The sequence below is a fragment of the Corvus hawaiiensis genome, chromosome 5 (assembly GCF_020740725.1).
Source record: "Corvus hawaiiensis isolate bCorHaw1 chromosome 5, bCorHaw1.pri.cur, whole genome shotgun sequence".
NCBI classification, from domain to species: Eukaryota; Metazoa; Chordata; class Aves; order Passeriformes; family Corvidae; genus Corvus; species Corvus hawaiiensis.
This window is the reverse complement of record NC_063217.1, coordinates 74892409-74916655: the sequence shown is the minus strand read 5'-3', so window position 1 is coordinate 74916655 and position 24247 is coordinate 74892409. Positions and strand designations below refer to the sequence as shown.

Here is a 24247-nt window from a genome sequence, read left to right as displayed (position 1 = left end):
CATCTCTTGGAGCTCTAATCATGTGAGTGTGAAAGAAATAAATAATCCTGAAGATTTATTTTATGGTTTTTCCCTCCCACCATCTCCCGGGGTAGCAAAAGGAACTTGCAATTACCATCTCTGGCCTCTCTGTTGCTGTACTGTGTGTCTCTCAATCCAGCTAGAATATTTGATCCTCAGTGTATCCTAACGATGTGAAGAGTGAGATAATATGGCTTAACAGAAACTGGAACAAGAGTGAGAAATTCTAGGGGCATGTGTGTGTTGGAAGGATTTATTTTCGACTTCAAAGGAATTTAGACACTCTCCAGAGTAGCCAGCTAGGTTCTGAAATCTTGGAGAGAAAGCAAAGGGAATCACTGGGGTAGCAGTTTGCACAATGTATAGCTTGTAGAAGAGGTTTAATATCATAAGTAAAAGAGTATTTGGTGCTAAATTTTGATTGTTTGATGGTAAATATGTGGAATAATTGGCATTTGCACTAGTAAAGAGATTTTGCCCACAGTCTCTTCCTGAATCTAAACTTACACTGAAACCCCCAAATACTTGAATACTTTTGTTTTGAAATAGTTTACATATCTACTTTTGCGGTGGAAGTTGTCTGTGTGCCATCAATTTTGAAAATTCCTATCTTCACATCTGCTTAATCTCCCGTGGAAATGACCCTGTTTATGTAAAAAACCCACATGCATGTGCCTGCACTTGTCATGGCAGAAGAACACTTCATTAGTCACGGAGGAGCTGGCTCTTGTCTTTTTCTCTGTGTGTCAGAAAGCTGGTGCTTCCACAGGTTTCTGCTGGGTATTTCCGCTGTTGTTTGGTCAAAATAGCAGTATTTACTGTCAGAATCCTTCAGGAGTGGAAGGTGCCAGCCTCAAGAAAACACTACAAATGGTTTAGATTGTAAATAGAGAGAAGGCAGCAAGCGTAACATATAGAAATAGTGGCTTAAAACACTTTCTGCCTGTTGTCATATGGAAAATCATCTCAGTTTCTCAGTTAGCTTCCTGCTTTCATAACAAACTCCGAGCAGGTTCTGGTGTGTGATACCTTTAGCTTGTACTTCCACTCTGAACTATGTTTCTGTAGATGTGTGTCCTGTGTTTGAGCTGGGATCTGGTTTATGGTCACATCTGTGCAACGCCAAGTGGCAATGTTGGTTTCTGTTTCTCCTAGAGCATTAACCTTGCTCATTTCTAAATGAAAGGCCTGGGCCCAGTACAATGAACCTTTAATCTTTGACTTGAGATTCCAAGTAAAATGTGACTTCTTTTTTGTTTGTTGGAAATTATTTGAAGTATTTTTGTTTATTGAAATTCCGTGGCCTTCAAGCCCAGGGCAGCATATGGTCGTGTGAAGTACAGCTGTTTGCAAGTGGAAGATGCTCAGGAATCTGCCTGCCAAACCAGCAAAATCCTGGAAGACAGTCCAACCATCAAGAATTCAAAAAAATACCCAAATGTGCTTAGATCTGTCATTTGTGACAGATTATTCCTCACTTGCTTATTGCCATCCATTTTTCCAAGGATATGGAGACGTGAGGAAACGTGTCTGTGCATGTTCACAGCTACTTTCCTTTGGCAAATCTTTTGGAAATACGGGCTGGAGTATCTCAGACTAGAGATAACTGCACAGGCTTTAAACTTGGTTCAAGAAAAGCTTTAAAAATCTGCAGGAATTGGGGCATATGGGATCCAAGGAGTTTCAGGGCATTTCGATTTGTTTCAAATCCTTTTTTATTACCATTGTTTCATCAGGATTGAGCTATGAAGGCTTATTTCTTGTTCCTGTGTTAGTTCTAATGTACTGTTTCAGCATGATTTCCCCCAAGCTGGCAAGACAGAGTTCCTAAATGGAGATACGTCTTTCTAGCGGCCGATGGTGCTTTATCCCAGTGTATTGGAATAGCATTTTGGAGACAAACGCTTGAATTGCTGCCGAGCATCTGGTTGTAGCACATCGGAAACTCTTGCTGAGTTTGGGATTGGCATTGAGATTGGGACTGGGTGGGACTGTCCCCTCGGGCCTGGAGGTTTCTTCCAGTCCAAGGTGGGGGCTGTGGTCGAGGGGATGTCTGGGCATCCAGGACTTTCTGGGAGGGGAAAGCAGAACAAACCCTGGGAGATGGAAGCGGCTCTGGCCGCGTGCCGCTCTGGGCAGATGGCAGCAGTGTCTTAGGCTGATTTAACGCTCCGATATTCCTGCTCCCCTGCCCTACTGCGCTCTTCCCACAGTAATTCCCTCCTTGCCATGAACTCCCATGACCTGCTGTGCCTGCTCTTACCACTGGCGTTTCTCTGTACTTGGCAGGACTGATGAACTGGGCGTGATGGGTTGCAGCTGGACTTCATCCCCGTCACCTCTCTGCTGTGCAGCACTTCCCACAGGCTAATACAGAGTCCTCAGCCGTAGTAATCCATAGTAAAGAGGATTTCTCAAAGTTCAGGAGCTCCAGAAACTTGGGAAAATGCATTCCCTTATTCAGGACTTGGGGCTTCCTGAGTAAAACACGGAGGGGAGGAGCACTGATTGAGAAGGGAGGCGATGGGGACTGAAGTCAAGTGTCAATATAGTGTAAAATAATATAATCTAGGAATTCTTTTATATGTCTGGTTGGCTTCTCCCTGGAATTATCACTCAAAGCAAATGAGTACTTCACCCTTACTTCATGGAGCATAGTCAAAGTTTATGCGGATGGTTGCTCAAGCTCCATTTATTTATTCTTGTTTGTTTTTATAAATTCTTTTAACAGGGCCAGGTTTGCTCTAATGATAGGTTTGCCTCATTTCCAAGCCCTTGTGTCTCCACCTCTCTCCTGCCTACCTTCAAACACAGACTTTGGGCCTTAAAATTTATGCTTCAGCCCCTTAAGATGAGCCTTTGGACCTCAGAAGGGACGTTTGGAACTTGTAAGGGTTTGTACTCAAAAAATGAGGTTCTTACGTCTAAAAGTGTGATTTAGACCCTGTGTATGAGGGATTGGACACTCGAGATGTGTCTTGGACCCTAAGGACTGATTGGATCATAAAAATGGAGCTCTGGACATGGAAAGTGAGGCTTTGGACACTATAAATGCAGCTGTGAGCTGCATCTCTTCAAAAAGGTGGAGGTAGTTTAGCTCTTTTTGGCTCATAGGAAGCATTTGTAGGCACTTCTTGGTAACTGAAATTAAAGTTGTACTATTTATCCTCTGTTGAGAAGCAGGTGGCAGCAGGTTATCAGATAATTGAAAGCAAGGATGAAAGGAGACTCAATCCCGTGTGTTCTGATAGTTCTGCGGAATTCCTCACCCTCCAGCTGAGGAGAGATACTGTGAGTTCAGGCTGGCATCTGAATGACCTGTGATGTCATCCGAGGTGCCTTCCAGAAAAGGAGGACTTCCCTGTGGGGCCTTCCTGGGGCCTCTCTGGAACAATCAACAGAAACAGCCCAGAACACCTGAGCTGTGAACTTAACAACTACCCCAGGCTGGGCAAAATGTGCATGTGGTACGCAGCCACGAGTGGAAAATATGATGCTAAGAAGCCTAACGCTGTTATTAGTCTCTTTTTCCCTGTTTTTAGATTGGAGACAATATTTGAAGGTTAAATAAGAAACTTCACAGTCTGGTGTGGGTGAGGTGAGGTGAGGTGAGGAGAACATCCCCTAGGAAAGGGTTTAGGAACAGGCAGCTGGAGAGAATCTGCCTGGAGGCTTTTCATAAAAAGTCTCCACTTGGATTGCTACAACTTCAGACTTTTATTTATAGTTTATTTCTGATGTTGAAAAACCATTCTGTACAGCAAAGCACGGGTTTACATGCAATCCCTCCCTTTTAAGCAATATATTTAGGGGCTGGAACTGCTGTTACAGGTCAGTATGTGGTTAAAAATGGTCTGGAACAAAGGGCAGGTGGTTGAGTGCTGCTCTGGATATGCCTTTTGTAGCTGTTACTTAATCACACCTTGTAGTCCTGGCGATGCATTTTCACAAAACACTGCTTTTAGGGCACTTGGACAAAGAATTTCCTTTCTGGATTTTTCCTCTTTGTTCCCAAAACAGCAGACGCTTCATAACTTTTCTGATTCCTAGAGGCTCACAGCTTACAGTTTATAAAATAGCACAAGCTTATTAAAATGACTAAGTACAGCCCTTTTTTATAGTTTTAGTAATAAATCCCAGATTGTATAACTTGTGCGGACTCTTGTAACACACACGGAGTGCATGAATTGGGCTCTCACTCCTCATTCATGTCCTGCCTCCACATGTCACCTGTGGGAAAGTGTGTGTCCCAGGAAAAGAAAGTAAACAGATACTGAAATAGTCAATGCTCTCAAAATTCAATCCTTGTAGCCTCTCTCAAAGTTCTCATTGATGGTGGAGTTAGGGCTGAATTTGTAACTGCAGTTGGTAGGCTGGAGGTACAGAAGCCATATTCAGCAATGGCTTTTTTGATGTTTCATGTTTATTCAGTGTTGTACGTACTTGGATCTGGAACTTGGCCTGCGAGGCACATGGTCTGAGGTTTGCAAAGGGGCAGGAAGCAGGACTGGAGAGAAAATACTGTGCAGGGTCATTGAGAAAATGAGTTTGTCTGCTCTTTCCTGTTCTTAGTTTTCTCAGAGGGTCACACTGCAACTCTAAACATTATGCTCCCATGCAGGCTGTGAAAGAGTCATGAGAAGAAGAGTGAGTTGGTTCCACCTCTGGCCCCTGTGTTTCATCAGAAGCTTCTTGAAACGATGGATAAAGTGCGGCACTGTTGTTCCCATTAAAAAACCCTTTGCTTTCACTTCTGTTTTCAACAGATACTTGGTTTTCATCAAGTGCTTCTGCTACTTGGCTGAGAACTTTGATAAATTACAATCATGCAACAATAAATCAGCTTCCCTACCTCATAAAAATCCCTTTGTCATTTGACTTTCTTGGTGTTAACCTAACCAAAGGTGTAAAACCACTTTTCCTTTTCCTTTGAGAGGCTTTACCATAGTTTTTTTTCCTTTGTGCAAGGATGTAGAACCAATTTAAAATGAGGAGTTTGATGGAAATATTACTAGCTTTGGTGCTTCCTAGCTTTTGATCCACAAAGTATCTCCATTCAGAGGAAGCTGCATCAGTTTTCTCTCCTTCTCTGACTTCTTTCCGAGCAGATGACTCTTGCTCATGCATAGTTTGGACTGAGTTTTCTGTTACCTTGGAAGAGTGCTGATGCTGCAGCATCATTCATGACTTGTGTACAGGCAGCAGATAAATCAGGATTTCTTTTGTGTGCCACAGTAGAAATGGTGCTGCTGACGTCCGGATCATGAGACCTTCGTATTTTGGCATTATTTTATTCGCTTTACACTTTTGGAGTATTCAGCACTTGAAGGTCTCATTTCCCCTTCTCGGAAGGCTCTCAGATGTCCTCATTTTTTGTTTTCTTTTCCACTTTTTAGAGGAATCTATGACTGGTGCCATCCCATGACTTCTGGAGCTGGGAAAACACCACGTTTACTGCAGAACTGGCAAGCTGTACTGTCTCCTGTACCATTTCTCCATGAAATAGTTCCTAGCAAAGACCTGCTGTAACTGACACAAAGACAAAACTTGTGCTCAGTAAATATTTCTACAGAGACCCTGGGATCAGGGAGGTGCTTGACTGCTCGGAGCATGTTCCATGCATACTTTTCACTCTCGAATAACTGATACTTTAAACCCACAGTTCCTTCTTTAAGGACAAAGCATTCGGCCTGCCAGCTCTATGCAGCAGTTTGCTGTTAAAATGAATCCTGGTAGGTTTTCCAAGAACAAAAAATAGAGACATATTTTTCCACATAAAATCAAAGTTTGTTTTTTCTCTCTGCTTTCATATAACTCTTAAGGGCTTCCATTGAGTTTTCCTGTACTTTCTGAAAGGGGGAAAAAGAAAACCCAGCATTTGGATCAAAACCAAACATGAGAAACTTCAGCATAAAGGAATTTTCTTATGGATGTTTATAGAGGGGACTAAAAACCTTAATTCCAGTCCACTGCAGTGACCCAGTAAATGCTGACATTTTCCTTTCTTCTGTGCAAATTCAACAAGATTTTGGTTAATTTGATGGCTCTTCCAAATGCCTTTTGCTCTTTAAAGTGGTATCAATTAGTATGTTGAGAGACTTCTATTCCTCTGGGCAGATGATTTCCAGTATTTTAGTAGGAGCTTATCTAAGTGGCTTCTAAGTTGTGCCCATAGTTTGGAAGAGGATATTAAACATTCCTGCGTTTTCATCCTGTTTCTGAATCTTCTGAACAAATAAGACTTCTCTTGGTAGCTGCAGAAGATTTTTGTTTTGATTTAAAAATCTGGTATTAATGATTAGTCACAAACTGGTGCTGAGTTAATAATTCAGGTGTCTGTGAGACTCGAGTGGTACGTTCTGTTTGAATCTTTCATTTGATTCAAAAATGGGTTTAATGTTACTAAAAACTGCGGTCTCACTTTTGGCATGTGCTTAGTAGGAGAAATCTCAACACTCTGTGCTGCCTGTGTTCAACACTCTTCAAGAATGGAGCCTAAAATGATACAGGAGCTCCTGCTTTAATTCTGAGATGCATGGCCAGGATAAAACATGGGCTAGAACACGGATTTTGTATCACACTGGTCGTCCAGAGAGGGAAAATGAGCTGTGGAATTTCTGCTTGCTCCTCTGGGAATCACTCCAAGGGTGCTGGAGCTGGAGGGTTAGTAAATGGGGATGTTTTATCCCAAAACCGTGGTGTTTTCCCAAAGCCCAGACACCTCCGTGGAGACTGGAGGCCCATCCGTGGAGGAGGAGGAATTTCATCTGCAGACCTCCTCTCTGTAGACACCCGGCAACTGGATCAATAACATCTGTTTCTCCAAAATGTACACAGTGCTGCAATATTACTTTTTTCCAGCATTCCTCTAATGTGTAGTATTTCTTTATATGCCAAGTATGTCGAGGCCATAAATACTTTAACATGCAGAAGATGTGAAGGGAGGGAAGTATGTCCATTTGGATGCCTTTCCCCTTCCCTGCCAGAGGGACCGGGACCTGTTGGGGTTTGTGAGCACGGTGGGACTTGGGACAAGGGCCTGGAGTGACAGAACAAGGCAGATTGCCTTCAACTGACAGAGGGCAGGTTAGATGGGATATTGGAAAGGAATTCTTCCCTGTGAGGGTGGTGAGCCACTGGCATGAACTGAAGAGCAGCATCATGGGCAAACTAAACAACTGCAGAAGCTTCTAGAGGATTTTTGAAAAGAAATCCAGAGAATCAGTTGATTCTTGCCAAAATATGGAACCCATGTGGCATGGGAAATAACATCCACCCAAGGAACTGAAGGTGTAACCCTGGAGCTACACAGACTTAGAATCAGTGTCCACCCACTGTGGCTCAGTTTTGGGGGAGGCCAGCGAAGGGAAATATGCTGCAGGCAAAGCATCCTTCTTTGCTTCTATTTTTCTTCCAATAAATCAGCCAGTGTTCAATGCAACTCCAAAAACTTTTTGCCTTTGGATTGGAAAGCGGAGCAGCAGGTAGGTGTGACGCAGGTTTTGCACAGTCACCGAACTGAACCCACCTTAAGCCAACAGTGAGGGTGAAAGGTAGCAGTGTTTTGGGGCTGAATCGGTGTTTTCAGACGAGGCAGCACCTCTTTTATAAAAGCACGTTTCTATCGACTCCTTAAGAAGTTTAGACTGGAGGGCTGTCTCCAGAACTTGCCCCCTCCCCGTTCCAGGTCCCAGGTGTTTGTCTTGGCAGGAGGCAGTGTCTGCTCAGCCGGGGCTGGGATATTAAATTGAGGGAACACAGAGCTCTTGATGCTTTTCAATAGGGCTTCTATTTAGGTAGGGGCAGGATAGAGCTGTCAGCCACCTGTGATTGTCCAACAGGGAAAAAAGGAGGGATAAGGAGTTGGGGGAGAGCCCTGGAAATGTTTTCCAATTCCATCAATAGAATGGTGAGAAGGAAGTGTTTTCTGGGAGGCAGAGCCTTGTGTTGGTTTGACTGCTGAATCCTTTGCTGCAGTGCAGGCATTGGTGGATGAAGAAATGAAGGATGATACTGGCTGAAACAATGTGGGATGGCACAAGAAACCTCCTGAACTGAACTTCCCACATGTGGAGAGCCTTGTAAGAGATTTCACTACAAGCTGAATGATCAATGGGTGGCCCAAAGTGAGAATTGATCCTGGTGTCCTGATTCTGACACTTGGGGCAGTTCTTATTTTCCATATATACTCCAGATATGTATTTCTGCATTAATTTTTAAGGTGTGAGGGGTGGTTGGTTCATTTCATTTCCACAGAATGGAAATTTAGTTTCAATGGCCTTAAGATGAAGGATGAAAGGTTTGGATTAGGTATTAGGAAGAAATTCTTCCCTGTAAGGGTGGGGAGGCCCTGGCATGGGTTGCCCAGAGAACCTGTGGCTGTGGCTGCCCCTGGATCCCTGGAAGTGTTTGAGGTCAAGTTGGACAGGGCTTGGAGCAGCCTTGTCTGGTGGAAGGTGTCCCTGCCCATGGCAGGGGCTGGAACAAGTTGGTCTTTAAAGTCCCTGCTAAGCCAAACCGGTCCATGATTCCACGATTCTGTGTGGGAAACACAGATGGATGCTCGTAGGAAATGCAGGTAGAAGTCGAAACTAGACCACGGCAGAGTCCCTCTTCGCTGGGTAGACTAAACCGTGGTTGGTCTTCATGAGAGTGAAGGATACTCGGCTTCCCTTGGTCAAATAAAGGCTTCTTCTGCCCCACCGCAGGCTTTGAAGAATGGAAGGGGGAAGAGAAAACATTTGGAGAAATCTCCAGGCTCTGAAATTCTTCATGTACAGACCCGTCACTGTGTTTTCCTATGTTGATGCAGGTGTTGGATTTGATCTTGTTCTTTGAAGCAAGCAGGTTCATCCTCCTGAGCATAGTCTCTTCCATAAAACAGGACACAGGTAGTTCTTCCTTTTCCCACTGAATCCTTCCGTGTCCTTGAACTGGAAAGCAGCTGCCTGACTCTTTCACACATGCCTGCTTCACTCTGGTGAGAGCTGTGATCCTCTCATGCTTCCCTTCTAGGTAGAGTCCAACAGCACAGTGCAGCTTTATTACTCTGTATTTGCACCTGTGTGTGACTGAAGGGTCACAAGTTGGAACCTCCTTCCAGAGGGGAAGGGGCTTTTGGCATCCTTAGATCCCTGTGTATATTCCTGATTTTTTTCTTACTAAGGATGACCACTTCATGTAGCCTCCTGCTGCTGAGCAAGCTCCAACCTGCCTATTAGTCTGCTTCCACTTATTGACAGCCTGCTCTGTTTGGAGATTAATTTAGAGCCTTGAATGTGATGTTAAGTTTCAAATTTTTAAGCTTATAATCTCCCCTATTTCAGCTCTTCCCAGTGAAGACGCAGCACGTGGTGTTTCCAAATTACTTTGTATGACAGAGGGATGTGCAGATCCTGGGACAGATGAAAGATGTCTGTAATACAAATGAAGATTCTCATGTAGAGAGATGCAGGGAAGCTCTGTGCATCTTGAATTCCCATAATGTGTTGCTGATTTGCTTAAAGCAGCTTTACAAATCTGTTCCCTTACTGTTCAGAGCTGGCTTAGGAGAAATGGCTGCTAATTAATGCCTCGGTTCCCCAGGGTGTCACATCAGCGTTTGAAAAACTATTTCTTTGTAGTACAAAGGCACTAAGGACAGTTTAAAAACATAACTTATAGCATTGTCTTCTCTGTGGGAGATTCTGTGTCTTAAAAGAACACAAGGTGTTCAAAATACAGATACCACCAGAGTTTGGGATGGAGACTGGGAGGACAACGTGAGAGCGTCCTCTGACCTGGTGGCATTGACCATGGGATGGTAGGATGGGTTTAACAGCCCAAAGCCTTTTCTGCTCTCTGGTGATCACTTTTAGAAGCACTCGATAATGGCCATCAGTGTGACTGCTGAACAAACTTCCTGAAGTTTTGAGGGTGGCCTTTCCAAACTCACCTGGGAATTGACTGCCTCGCCCGTACTGCAAACTGCTAGAAACGGGGCATTTGACTTCCTAAAATACTTTTGGAAATCCCACCCATAATGTTTAATACTGAAGGTAAATGTGGCCATTAATGGACACTCCACAGCTCTCCGTTGTGCTCCCTGAATGAAGGTCTCTTTCCTTACAAACACGCCATGCATATTTATAGGGAATCATGTTCCCTCTTAAGTGCTGTTGATTTTGGCTCGGGAAGTGATTCCTTAGTTTAACCTGCCCTTGTAGGTTATTTTCGCAAGGCTTTATATTGTTTCTAGTTCCCTTATTCTTATCTGCATGTTTTACATTTTGAAGGAAAAACAAAAAAGTATTTTCCAGGTTTTGCTTTATCCACGGATTGTCCAGTAAAGGATATAAGGTTTGGTGTCCTCTGGGAAACCCTCCTAGGTGGGCTGCTTGGGCCAGACTGGGTTTGGCCTTGCTCCCAGTTACCTTTTATTATGAACTCCAGCAGCACTTCCTCTTGCATCTCTCTGATTCCATAGAATTCCCTCTGTTCACTGTGCACCATTTCTTCTGAATCGAGGGGGATGGGAAGACCTGCAGGGATGAAAGGAATTAATGCTCAGAAGTCATTTAGACAGATACAGATACTGGGGAGCAAGGTAGATGCAGATGGCATGCTGATGGGACCTGGGCAGGGGTTCTTCTGGATTCTCCTCTGGGAGAAGCGAGTCTGTAGGAAAGCCAAGGAGTCAATGCACTTCCCTGAGCCTCAGGGCTGAGATGGTGCTGGGAACAGGCGGATTCATTCCAGCCACTGTGCCCCAAAGGCTGCCTTTGGATTTTGGTGCTCCTGTTGTCTTGCCCATTTTCACAGAGTCCTGAGGACGGCTCTAGAGAACTCTGTAGTAGGAAGGATTCCAACCTGCCTCCTTCAGTGGATGGAAATTTTGAATGTTGTTAATTTTGAAGAAAAAAGCAGTAAAATTAATAGCCTTCCAAGACTGGAGACTGCTTTCCTGGATTGCTCCATCAATGTGCTTTTGTGGAAAAAAAGAGATTTCCACTACATACTTCTTTCTTGAAAATCCACCACAGCCTTTTCTCCAAGGGAGCCTTGAAAAATACGTGCTCCGAGCACCTCCCTGCACATCTCTCCGACTGGGGGGAAGGAAGCACTGGGTTGGCACTACAGCTTACAGGGAGGATTCACTTAAAAATGCAAAACCTGCTTCTGCCCCTTTGTCTGGATTCATTTGGAAAATTTCAAGCTCTTTTTATTGGTGAAATTTTGGGGGGGAGAAAAGAAATGTATGGGTTACAGTAGTATTCTGAGCGTTTCATGCTTCATCCCTCCTGGTATTTGTATTTAGATCCTCAGGCTGGGTCTTTAGGCTCTAAAATGACGTATGGACATGTTTTCTCTCTCCCTTACCAGGCTGGAATGATAAGAACTGATGAGGATGAATACTTCATTGAGCCTTTGGAAAGAGGAAAGCAGATGGAAGAGGAGAAGGGAAGAATCCACATGGTGTACAGGCGGTCGGCGGTAGCGCAGCGTCCCACTGACATGCTCCCTGATGTCCACACAGAAGGTACAGTACCCCGTGGGGTTGCTTGCAGATCTATTCCAGGTTACTTCAGCCTATGGAAGCTTCTGAAGGAGGCTGTATAACTCCTGTTTAAATTTTGGGTTCTGTTTCTTTGAGTAACAGTGAAATTGTGCCAATTTACTGTTTTCCTCCTTCTCCTGGTTGCAATGAAAGCGCTCTGAAGGCAGTTGTGTTGATAGGATATATTTTGTCACATCCAAGGATTCCCCTCTGCCTTGAAGATAATGTGGTTGGTCCATGTGAGAATAATTACCGTGTCTGAGAATAATTATCATCGTGTAGTTTAATCCATTTGGTTGTATGTCTTTTTAATAATTCACAAATCCTCACAAGCCAAGGCATTGCATAGTGAAGGTTAGGGGTTTTGAGGCTCTGGGCTCAGGATGAAAGAGCAGCTCTGCTCTCATCAGTGCTCTGCCTTTCTTTCAGTATCTTTCGGCTTCTCAAATTCCTGTGTTTATGTTGTGTTCACATGTTGTTGGGACTGGGAAGGGTTTGGGATATAAAAGAAGTACATACAATGGACAGAACTGGAGGTGCTTGGCTTTGGGTACCCCAACAAGGCCATTCCAGTTTAGCTCATGCATCTGCGGGGGTTTAGTCTGGAGAAGAGGAGGTTCAGGGGAGACCTCTGAAAGGAGGTCAAAACTCCCTGAATGGAGGTTTTAGCCAGGTGGGTTCAGTCCCTTCTCCCAGGTAAAAAGTGACAGGTCAAGAGCACATGGCCTCAAGTTGCACCAGGGGAGGTTTAGATTGGATATTAGGAAAAATTTCTTCATGGAAAGGCTTGTCAAGCCCTGACACGGGCCGCTCAGGGCTGTGGAGGAGTTGCCATCCCTGGAGGGATTTCAAAGTCATGTGGATGTGGCACCTGGGGACATGGGTTAGTGGTGGCCTTGGCAGTGCTGGGGGAATAGCTGAACTCGATCTCGGAGGCCTTTTCCAACCTAAACTATTCCATGACCAAGGTTAAAGCAAGGTGCCCAAGCCTGTGGAGCCTGAGGAAATGTTTGCAGTGGCTGAGTTGTCTATCAGCTGCAACTGCTGGGTTGTCTATGTATGAGCTGTGTATCAATGCCATGAAAATCTTCCTCTTTCTTCTCTGTCCTTGCTCCCCCACCACCGTGCTTGGGCTCGAGGCAGCGATGCAGAGTACCGTCTGCTCGCGGTTTGGGAGTTCAGCCAGCACACACAAGAATCCAAATTTTCAGTAACAGATGACAGATGACTCAACAAAACAGCCGTTAAGATAAAAAAGTAATTAAAATCGTTGTTGTCAGTGAAGTCGTTACAAAACTGGGAAACTCTGTGTGACAGCCTTTCTCGGCAGTGACACAGGACACGCTGTGTCATGTTCTCCCTACAAGAAGTCAGTTTTCTAAGAGGAGGGCTTCCAGCTCTAGCTATGTGGCAGGAGCTTGCAGTCTGACAGGACATCTGGTATTCCTGCAGCATTTTAGACCATTTGGGAATTGGTTGGACATTGCTCAAGCAATTGGACAGAATGAGCGTAGGAGTTGTAAGTCGAAAAGCTGCCATCCTGAGAGCAAGGTTTTAGCAATGATCACAGTGCAGTGGAGTATTAACTTCTGTGTATCCTGTGTTCTCGTGGAAGTCAGCACACTTACCCACTTCTCTTTCCCTGTTTCCTTTATGGCTCTCTTTGACGGAGCTTCACAGAGCTGTCTGAAGTGGGAACCAGAAATCTGGGGTTCTGGGGAAGATACTGCGGTGCCTCAAGCTGCTGGATCCTGTGGGTTCAGCCTTCCCACCCCAAAGCAGCACCCTGTGCTGATTCCTATCTATGGTATCCATGGCTCTGGATCGCCTCTTTAGGGAATGACAGTGGCAATTTGCATGTATTGTTTTCATAATTTGCTTTGCATAGAGATTGGTTTCTTTAGAAGCCTCATATGAGACACTCAAGAAATCAGATTGGAAATCCTGCCCCATTCCTGTGGGGAATTTTTCTTTGTGTGTGTGCACACCCAATTTAGGCCCCTTGAAGGATTCCTTCATTAATTATTGCCTCTTTATATCTTTGTCTTTTCAGTCATTTTGGTGTGAGTAGGATCTTTTACATATAAATGGACTTGAATATTTGGGGTTTGTTTTGATACCCAGGAATTGCAGACAGTTTTATATCTTTTATGCTTAGAAAATGCCTCTGCTCTCGCTCAGTGATACCAGGGAAATGTGGATAATTTTCCATATTTTGACAGGCTGTTGGCAGGCTGACTATTTGTATGTCATGGGTAATCTGTCTGCTGATTCGAAAGATCTTGTTTGACTGTATTCCTTGGAATCTGATCTTTCTTCTGCTATGTGAGGCAGTGCAGGGAAGCAGTAGGTCTTGACTACCAAATGTTAAAATCATTTTATTAACCCAAAATCCTACTTGGTCCTTGTGATGTCCATCAGACAGGGTGCTCACTGGTTTGAGGTGCTGAACTCAGGTTAGCTCTCCTGGACAAAGGAGGCTCTTCCTCTTCTGTGGGGTGGAAGCCAAGGCCTCCCATGGGAAATCCCAGCTATTGAAAAAGCACTTAAATATAGTGGGATGTGACACTGGACATTTGTTTTTAAGCATCTGGGATCAGCGTCCGGTTAGGTCTGGTCTGGGAATGATATCACAGAGCAGGACAGTGTCTTGAGTTCTCCATGGGTGTAATTACACGTTGTCTCCTGACAGCTTTTCCATGTCGGATTGCCCTGGGATGACATTTGTAAGCTTGACTTCCCCAGTCATTTAAGTCTTGATCCTAAAGACACTGAACATCTGTGCTTCTCATTTGGGTTGAGTAGTACAGGTAGTCAGCGTTCAAGTTGTGAGTGTTACTCCCAAGTAATGTCTCTTAAATCAAAAAATACTTATCCTTAAGGACGAAAAGAAACAAAGTGTCCATATGGGAGGGAAGGGTCTGAGGGACAGAGAGTGAAAGAACTGTGCAGACAGAGCTAAAAAAAATAGAGCAGTGTATGAGGTTGTCATGTTAAAACATGATTTACATAAATCCTTATGATATTCTCACCAAAATAGCTTTTTATTCCAGAATGGAAGGAAATGCTCTCAGGACAAGCCTGAGTTTGGGAGGTCTTTGAAGTATAACAATGATATTACTCTGTCTGAGTGGGATGAAAAGAAGCTGCTCCTTGTTAATAAGCTGAGAAACATCACTGTGATCATTAACCTTATTCCTTGAAAGCGTTCAAGATGCAGCAGAAACAGGCGAAGAACCTGTAGAATTCACAGTCAAATTTGCACCTAGGAGGCCACCTGTGCAAGTTCTACTGAATTTGGCTCAGGAGTGTGGTAAAATAAAATCCAAGCTGTGTTTCAGAAACATAAAAGCCTGATCCAAGTCCGCTGAAGTCAGTGGGAACACTCATGCTGACATCAGTGGGATGATGAGGCAGGGTTTGGATCATATGCTGCTCGAGATGATAACTGAGTATTCAATTTATCTTTCCTCCTGTTTGTTCATTTATCATTTTTTCTGTGTACTTTCATGTGGTAGAATGATGACAGGCAACCCTGAGCTTGGCAGTTACACAGCATGGTAATGTACTCGGAGCTTTCCTATTTCATCCTCCTCTTCACACCGTAGTATTTTTTAAATGACAACCTATTCACCCAGCAAGCACTTGAGATGAAAGTATTTTTGTAATTACTTCCTAACAGTGGGAAACAAGAAGTAGGAGCCTTTATCTCCCAGCTTCCTTTCAGAATTTTCATTTTCCCCAAAGCACCAAAGTGCTTGTGTGTCTGATGGGGTTGCCATGGCACTCGTGTCGAGTGTCTTTGTCCCAGGTGGGAAACATGTAGGAGGAAGAAATGATTTGGGACTTGCTCCTGGTTGCCTGGGAATGAAACCCTGGAATAGAAGGTGGAAGAATGGGAAGACTATTGCCTGCTTGGGAGACCTCCCTCTGCACTTCCCCAGGCACATCATTAGTGGTTCTCAGGGACGTCGTCGTGCCGGAGGGTGTCTGAACTCTTTCTCAGCAGAATTTCTCATGACCTGTGTTCTGGTGGAGGATATTTTTGATGCTGCACAGCCCACCACACAAGTTTATGCATCAGAACAATGGCAAAGATGGAAATGATTGTTGTGTATAATCCTCTGTTCAGTATGGGCATTTTTGTATAATCACAGAATCCCAGCATGGTCTGGGTTGGAAGGGACCTTAAGGATCATCTTGCTCCACTCCCTGCCATGGGCAGACACCTTCCACTATCCCAGCTTGCTTGAAGCCCCGTCCAACCTGGCCTTGGGCACTTCCAGGGGTGGGACAGCTTCTCTGGGCAGCCTGTGCCAAGACCTCACCACCCTCACAGGGAAGAATTTCTTCCTGATACCCGGTCAAAAGTCTCTCTCCAGCTCTCTTGTAGTCCCCCAAGAAAGGGCCACCAATAACTTGTATTGATGGCAATAACCTGGGTTGTCTAAGGACATCCTCTTATATATCCAGACCTTCTGGAGCTTTTGCTTTTAATTTAGCCTTCTTCTCTTAAACTGAAACTTAATTGGATTCTCTGAAGTTCTTCATTGAATATAGTTTGTGGGATTGGTTTTTTCTTTTTTTTTTTAGGTAACAGTTTGCTTAATCAAGGAAAGGTAATCAAATGGAACAGGAAGAGCACAGCGTGGTATAAAAGAAAAGGAGTGTTGGTGATGGATGTATAGGAAGCAAAAGGAAACAAAGACTTTATAGTGAGGAAAAGCTTACAATTTTTTTTAAGAAGGAAAAGCTTGAGCAGCAGTGGATCAGAAGGTGCTGTGAAGTGACTGATGTGCTCTGTCTGTGTTGGGGAGGTGGTGCCTGATGATGAGAGCAAGAACATCCATCTGCTTAAGTCGTCTTCTATTCTTGGCAATAACAAAGGAAAATTATTTTTAAATAAAACCAAGAATAAAGGCTTCATTTCAACTGTAGGCACCCAGCGCCAGAGTAGTAAAACACAGAGAAAAATCTGTATGAAGGGCAAATTGAAGAAATGGAGACAGGTCAGTACATTCAGCTTGCAGCCATTCCAAGGCTCCTACCATTTTCCAGTAAAAACTCCCTGTGCCCCCAAATTGCATAGGAAGAGGAAAACTTTCAGCTAACAGCAGTCATAACAGACAGGAGAGGTTTTTAAATATTGTGTAAGCAGCTGCTCCTGTGCGAGGGGAGCCTGTTTGGTTCATAGATGACATTCTCAGAGTAATCTGGGAGAGACATGCCAAGGTGAGGGTCACCCTTGGGTGGTCCATGTAGGACTGAGGTCCCTGGCTTGGATGTGAAGTGGCTCGTTTCTGCTGCTGGGTTTGATCAGAAAGGTGCACATGAGATGGTTAAAAGTGCTCTTTATGGACCAGGACATATGTACCAGGATGGCACTGTCTGAGAATATGGGAGTGGGAAGCAGAAGAGCTGCCTTATCGGGGGGAGTTTATGTGAATTAGAGGGCAGGAACCAGAGGAAATGAGTCCTCCCACAGCTTGCGGGGGCTGAGGCTCGTTCACGTGTTTCACATGCGCGTCCTACAAATTCAGGACCGAAATGAGAGCACAGAGCCCTGTTTTATCAGTCTGTGTTCTACTGCAGGCTTTTGATGGAAAAATGAACTAAAATGTAGCAGTTTGTGTCATAACATAAAAGAGTAATTTCCATACTGTAAGACTCTCTCTGGACCTTCTTCCCCTGAATTATCTGCAGGTTTAGCATTTTTCCCCACTGCGAGACACCTGGTTCTTAATGGTTTTGATGCTCGGTAAAGTTATAGGAAGATTCTAGAAACAGCTTAAGAATCCAAACTGAGGGCAATTTAATTCAGATGTATCATTGAAAATACCAGGATGAGATGTTGGCACCCCTGGTTTATGACAGAGAAGGAAAATGGATCTGGTGTGTTTTGAATGAGCAGTTTGGATGCCACGCTCCTGCTTTTGGTAGGGTCCGTGTGGGGTTACTGTGGACTAACTCTTGCTGTACCCCGTGTATTACACCAAGATGTTCCAGAGCTCACTTCACCCTTCCCTTTATCCCTTCAAAACATGGTGTAGATGATAAATAATCTGGTTTGTCTTATGTGGGATGACAGAGAATTGGGCAGCTGGAGCTGACAGGAATGCGGATGGAAGTTACTAACGTGAGAACATCAGCCTCATACTTCGCTTGCTCCCAGTGGACTGAGTTTCTTCAGATCCATTTCTGGGTTATGCAAGTGCATAAATCTTTCCAAAATGCAGTAGTAAAACACTGCAGAGTAACAGCATGACCCAGCTGTTGTTTGCTGAGAAAAGAGTGGGGTTTTTTCCAGAATACCTTGCCTAATCATTCTTTGGAGTATTCCAATAACGTGGGACAGGATCAGCCAGATAATTAGGGTTCTAGAGGTTATTAAAAGTCACACAAATCTGAGTCTGCAGGTAGAGTTGGAAAGGAGGGAATTGATGTCTCAGCGAAGCTGACTTCTCCTGCATGGTGATGGGTAGAGGCTGACCTGTGGGAAATCTGTGTTGGATTCCATCAAATATCATGTGGTTTGGGAAGAGAACCCAGGGAGGGATGAAGAGCTTTGCTGGCTTGTACTTTAGGAGTAGCCAAGAGAAGTGTTTCGTTGGTGTGTCTTCCTTTGCAGCATTATTGGCAGGGCCTATTTCTAAATATTCCCGGGAAAAGTTTGAGGATCTGTGTCTCCTTTGGCATTTTACCTCTCCCCCCAGATAACAAGCAGGCTGCTGCCTCCCTCCCAGCAGTTAGTGATGTGCCTGCAGGAAACAGGTTTGTCCTTCCCCTTGTTCCTGGCAACAGGCTCTGTCCATCGGGTGGCTAGAAACGGTAGGATTTTCCTTCTTCTCCCATATTTCTGCATAGGGTGCTTAACAGTGGACCTAGATATCTGGAGAAAGCTGGATTCAGACACTCACATCCTCCATGGAGGCCAGGGAATGATGGGCTGCGAGTGTGTGTGAAAACACACGCTTGATTAGCAAGTGCTGTCTTTTTATATGAAATGACTATCTTGTAGCCATAAACGCAAAATCGGGATCACAAAGTTTGAATGACTGTTTCTTTGCCAAATGATTGTTCTGTAATCCTACAGTCATCAAATAATAAATCAACACCGCCTGGTTATTGCAAATTAGAATAAAAACTTCTAATTACACTGATCATCTTGTGCAAAATCCTAATAATACCTAGAATCTTTCAGATAATAAATTTTCAGCTTCAACAGGGTTAAACACAGTGTAAACTGAGCTTTTTTAGTCTCATCTGGAAACAGTAACAGGTGATGCAAGGCCATCCAAGGAACTTTGTGCTTTCTTAATGGAGAGCTCTGCTCTGCCTTTCCAATTCTCCTCACTAATAGTTCCAGAGAACAAAAAGTCACAATTTCCAGGAGGAATAGTAGTTGTGCTTTTCTGTCCTTGACAATAAATCTGTTAGAGGTATTAAAGTAAGAGGCAGTAGTAACTCTGTTAATTGTTTACAGAAGTCAGATCGGTGGGAGAGTCAGTGATGGGTCTGTGGCTGCCCTTAAGCATCAAAATAACCTCTGGGCCTGAAGGGTTTGGATGTTTTTCCTCCCTTTCAAGTCAAAGTTAATGTTGTAATAGTTTACCAGTTTAGTATATACCCTGTTCCCTCCTGTCCAGGCTCTTCTGCACTGTGTTTCCAAGTGCTGTGGAGTGGTACACAGAGGTTTGAGAAGGTCCATGCAAGCAGACAGTGAAGGTTTGTGGGTCTGGGGATTTCTGCAGTCTGCAGCGTGGACCAGCTTCACACTGCCAGAGCGCAGGTTTAGATGGGATATTGGGAGGAAATTCTCCCCTGTGGGCCTGGTGAGGCCCTGGCACAGGTTGCCCAGAGCAGCTGTGGCTGCCCCATCCCTGGAAGTGTCCAAGGCCAGGCTGGACAAGGCTTGGAGCAATCTGGGATAGTGGAGGGTGTGTGTTCCCAGGAGAAGAGGACCTGGGGGAAGAGAAAAAGCTGTTGAGGATGTTTCTTAGGAGCTCTGAATGTAGCTGGAGCAGAATCACTGGGGATGATTGCAGGCTGCTCTGCCAGATAGTGATTTACTTTTTACTTAGGTCTTGGACTTGCTAACCAAGTTAGGCAGCTAATTAGGAACCAGGTAAATTAGTGTCTTTCTCTTCTTCTGTTTCTGGATGTAGATTTTCATTTGCCTTTGAGTACCTGTGATTTGATGATGAAGATTCTTCGTGGGGTTTTTTCCCTTGCTTAGAGCAGAAAGGAAGCTCAGGGCCAGCCCATGGTGAAACTGTGTTCTGATCCTCCATGTTGCCTCACAACATAGAGCAAATATCTCAAACTTTACTTAAAAGTCATGTTGTTGAACATGAAAAATTCATCTGGTGCTTCTAGACTGAGAGTAATTCCAAGTACATCTCTTGCTTTCATTTGATCTGTGGCAAAACCTGTTTTGAAAATTCCTGAGAAATACCTTGGAGTGAAAGGGTAACTCATTATACTCTGTGGCTTATGAAGAAATGCTAATTGATATCATCACAGATGATGTAACTAGTATCATAGATTTTGTTAATTTTCAGCAAAAGCCCTGTATTCCCTAGAACTACGATACCAATTAAAATCCACTTCACAAAATAATTTATTACCTTATTTATTTACTTTTTGAATGCTCAGTTCTAACCAACAGGCAGTGAATATCCAGAAACCATGTAATTAATGTTGGGAACTGTTTTAAATAGCTTGTCCTGAGCAGTCCTTGAAAATGCACTGCCATATCCCTGGGTTCTGCTTGGGCTCTTCCATAGCCAAGTCCATGTTCTTTTTATCCCCGATCACAAGTGAATTTGAAAACAGATGCATTCGAGCCTCTGCTTTGGTATTTTAATGGTATTTTTCTATTTTCTTTTACGGGGTTGATTCTTGATTTATTTCAAGCCCCTTTTCTTAATCAGGGTTTTCCCTGCCAAGAATAAGTAACAATATATTTTCATTACTTGCAGCACTTCAAAGCTTCCAAGTTTCTGATGCTGAGAACATTTACTACTAGAAGTGAAAATCAGTCTTCCTTTAGTTAACAGTGCTCTTTAATAGGGAACACAAGGGGCGATGAATCAATTAAAAGTATCTGTTCTTTGAGGGCTCACGCAGCACTGTGCCATGTTGTGGGGGTTGATTACATACTTGATTTGGTTGGAGGAAGGCTGATAAAGTTCTAACCTCCTCAGATCTGCTTCATTTGCTCTTTGTTAAACATGCTTTTTTTTTTTTTTTTTTTTTTTTTGCTGGCAAGACACGATCATCATTCATTTTTTTTTTTTACATCTCAAGTTTGTCGGGCTGTTTGGAAAAATAGGACAATGAAAGCCATCTGGGCATCCCATCCACTTCCATTTGGAAACATCGGCATCGTTATTAGGAACGTCTCACCAGCACTGCAGTGAGCAGATGTGCTCTCTTTCCATCCCCAGGCTCACTTAGAACTTCTGATAGTGAGAGAAATTCGATAGGCACTAAATCCCAAATTCCTGTTTCTTGATCCCGCCCTCTAATGCCACTTATTTAGGATGTTTGTTCCTGTGTGAAGAAGAAACTTGGGGCATTTGAGGGAAGAAGCAATGGAGAAAAGCCAGCAATGTGTCCTGCAGGTCATTCCATGTCTGTATCTGTAGGATTTAAAGCTGAGCACTTGTACGCTTGAGCCTTTGCCAGCAGGTTGACTCACAGCTGTTCATCAGATGTAATGCTCTGTGGAAATCCAGACTCCTCTGGCTTCAGCTGCCCTGTCTCCATTCTTAAAGCCTTAAGAAATTAGACTTTAAATTTCTTTAAAGAGAGACAACCCCTTCATTGAGTTTAACATCCCTTTTCTGAACCTCACAGGTGATGGCACAGTATACAGGTGTTCCTGCTGCCAGTATCTCCATATAACTCTGTATTTTGTAGTCCCTGTACAAGTTTACAATGAGAGTGGTGAGGCACTGGCACAGGTAAAAGATAGGATTGTGTCTGCAGTGCCAGGGAAGCTGAGGCAGAAGCTGGAAAGCCAGGGAAAAACTGGAAAGCTGCGCTGCTGGACAGTGAGTTCCCTCAGGTGCTTTTCCATGGAAGAGCAAAACTGGACAACCAAGAGCATCTGTGAAACCTTTTAGGCACTTGGGACATAATAAGCTGCTTTCAGCATCTTCTGTGAAGGCTTATTTGGGATGATGATCATATTTACAGCTTGAGTGGGATATTCAAAGACACTGCAGGTTATTACCCCAACTAGAAATGGGTAAGTTGATGCCCACAGTTTGGAAGTGGCTGTTCCACAGTGGCAGAGTTTCTATCCAAATCACACTTCCCAATTCCCAAGCAGATACTCTGTCTCGCTAATGACTTGGATGTTACTTTTTTTTCAGGATTTTCAGTGATCTTTCTGCTCAGTTGGGTTTTTTAAGCTGTTTGTTGTCCTAACTCAAGAGCCCCTTTGTGCAGATCAGCCTGGGGTTTTGAGACACCCCCTTCCTCTGTGGATGTGGTATCTGGGTAGAAAGGCCTTGTGCATATTTTTGCTGTTATCTTGGACACTCTCTTGGTCCATGGACTGTTGGGAAATAGCTTGGGCTTGGAGACATTTATTGCTCTTGGAATGCTGACTTACAGTGCATTCATGGAAAAAAAAGCAGGAACCCGAGTTCAACAGCATTCAGTGACAGTTTATAGTTGGAGCTTTTCCTTTATATTTATGCCAGTGGAATTTTGAGAAATGGCTGAAATTCCATGTGGCGAGAAAGAGAGGCTTATTATCCGTGACTAATGCATGGATACGCTTTTTAAAATTGGAATTATTTGCTGTCGTGCCTCTTCTACTCTTCTGCTATATTGGTTGATTCTGTTGTCTCCTAATTTTGAACAGCCTTTCTCTCACCTTGGACTGCCACTCTCACATCACTCCCACTGTCATCCTCCCTTGGTAGTTCAGCCACTGCAACCAAACTGGGATCCAGAGCTGGGATAAGCTCACCTTTATGTTAGTTAGGGATTGAATCCAAGACGAAGGCTGCATTTTCAGATGACAGTATTGAAAATTGTACTCTTGATTGATTTTGGTACATTGGATTGTCTTTCTTGCTGCGTTTTCTGCAACACCAATAATATTTGACTAAGCATTTCTTCTTTGTGATTCTAATTCATGAAATTTATTGATTAGCTTAAGAGGTCCTTTTACGTGTCTATACTGAACCCTCAGGGTGTTTCCCTCCTTTCGCAGAGGAGAACTATCTCTTCTTGTAATATTTCTAGTCAGACCCATTGTATACTCAATGGAAAATTCTTCCTAAATCTTCTCCCCTCTCAGGTTCTTCTCCTTTTTATTATTGTGCTTTTTCTCGCTGTCTCTGTTAGCTTTCCACCAGACTGGAGGGCTCATTAAAACAACACTGTACAGGAAATGGAGAGAGGTGCAAGAATGGGACCCTGCTCGCCAAAGAAGGAAAGTTGGCAGCTCTCCTCTCACAGGAAAATTCCTTGGATTCAAGAAGCAGCTTCATTGAGAGAGTGTGCTGCTGAAGAGGCATGAAGTGCTTGGTGAAGTGTCATTCCACAAATAAGTGGCATTTTGGATACTCACACATTGTGATGAGGTTCTAGCAATAATGTTCCAGTCTATTTGAATTAATTTATGTTTTGTCTGAGTGGTCTTGAGTGTCAGGAGGGAGAAGAAGGTGGGTTCTGGATAGAAAGAAGTACAAATTCCCTGGAAGATGCTTCCAGCAGACCTCACCTCCCACGGCAGACTGCAGGGATGAACCTTGCTGAAAAACTCCCTCTCCTTAGTCACAGCATTTTCAAGAGAAATAGTCCTGTCTTTCAGGTCACAATGGGAGAATTTATGATTATGACTCTGTGCTATTTTGGATGGGATTGGGATGGGGGAAAGGAGAGGGGAATGATCAAAATATCCTGTGTGGAAAACAGTGCAAGTTAGATTCATAACACATCTGTGCGAGGTGCAGGCGAGGCTGGCACACTTGTAGGAATTTGGTGAGGTGGAAAGGAAAAAAAAGTGCCTTGTTGTGTAAGAGTCTATACGAAAAAAGGAAAGTATAAAAGGGTGGGGGGGGTGGGTCCATAACGAAAAAAATCTGTCAGTTTCTGAGGACTGGTGTTTGGGCCTTGCACAAGACTCTTCCCCACCCTGAATGGCGACAGGAATGCGCAGGTGGGACTCTGATGTTTGCAAACCAGTTCTGTGGTGTGACAGTGAAAATCAACCCTCCTAAGCTGCCTATTGGCTGGTTTTTTTCACTAAAAATAGTGTGATGTCAGTATGTCTGTAATATCAGGCTGTGTGGTTTTCATAAGTGTATCGCACTTACTCCAAGTAATTATAGCCAGAGCTGTGGGTAGATGAGGTTCTGCTCCATAAGGCATTGTGAGGATTGAGGGCTGGCTTTTACTTCAGGACTGTTGTCTCCCTGTCAGCCCTTCCACTTTTAAAATCCTCCCTTCCAGAAAATGCTTGACTAGAAGACAGCAGAGGCTTTGACTGACTTTGTGATTTCACAAAATCTGCCTGTGTGACATTGAATACTATTTTTCAGTGAAGAATCAGAATTTGTTGACCCAGCACAGCTAGCTGGAATATATTTATAATCATTCACTTTGTGTATTTTTTTTTCCTCAAAAAAAAATTACTCCATAATCATCAATTCAGCCAGTTCTTGT

General features: G+C 43.8%; 1 protein-coding gene across 2 annotated transcripts in view; it reads left to right on the top strand.

Moving 5' to 3' along the window:
* Positions 1 to 24247, top strand: part of ADAMTS3 (ADAM metallopeptidase with thrombospondin type 1 motif 3) — a 57487-nt gene that overhangs the window by 8747 nt on the left and 24493 nt on the right. For both annotated transcript variants that reach the window (XR_007203760.1, XM_048304480.1), the window contains exon 4: positions 11383 to 11539. Coding sequence is in view for 1 of the 2 variants with exons in the window: in XM_048304480.1 (XP_048160437.1) it covers positions 11383 to 11539 (157 nt within the window). In the remaining variant the exon portion in view is untranslated. The remainder of the gene's footprint in view (positions 1 to 11382; positions 11540 to 24247) is intronic.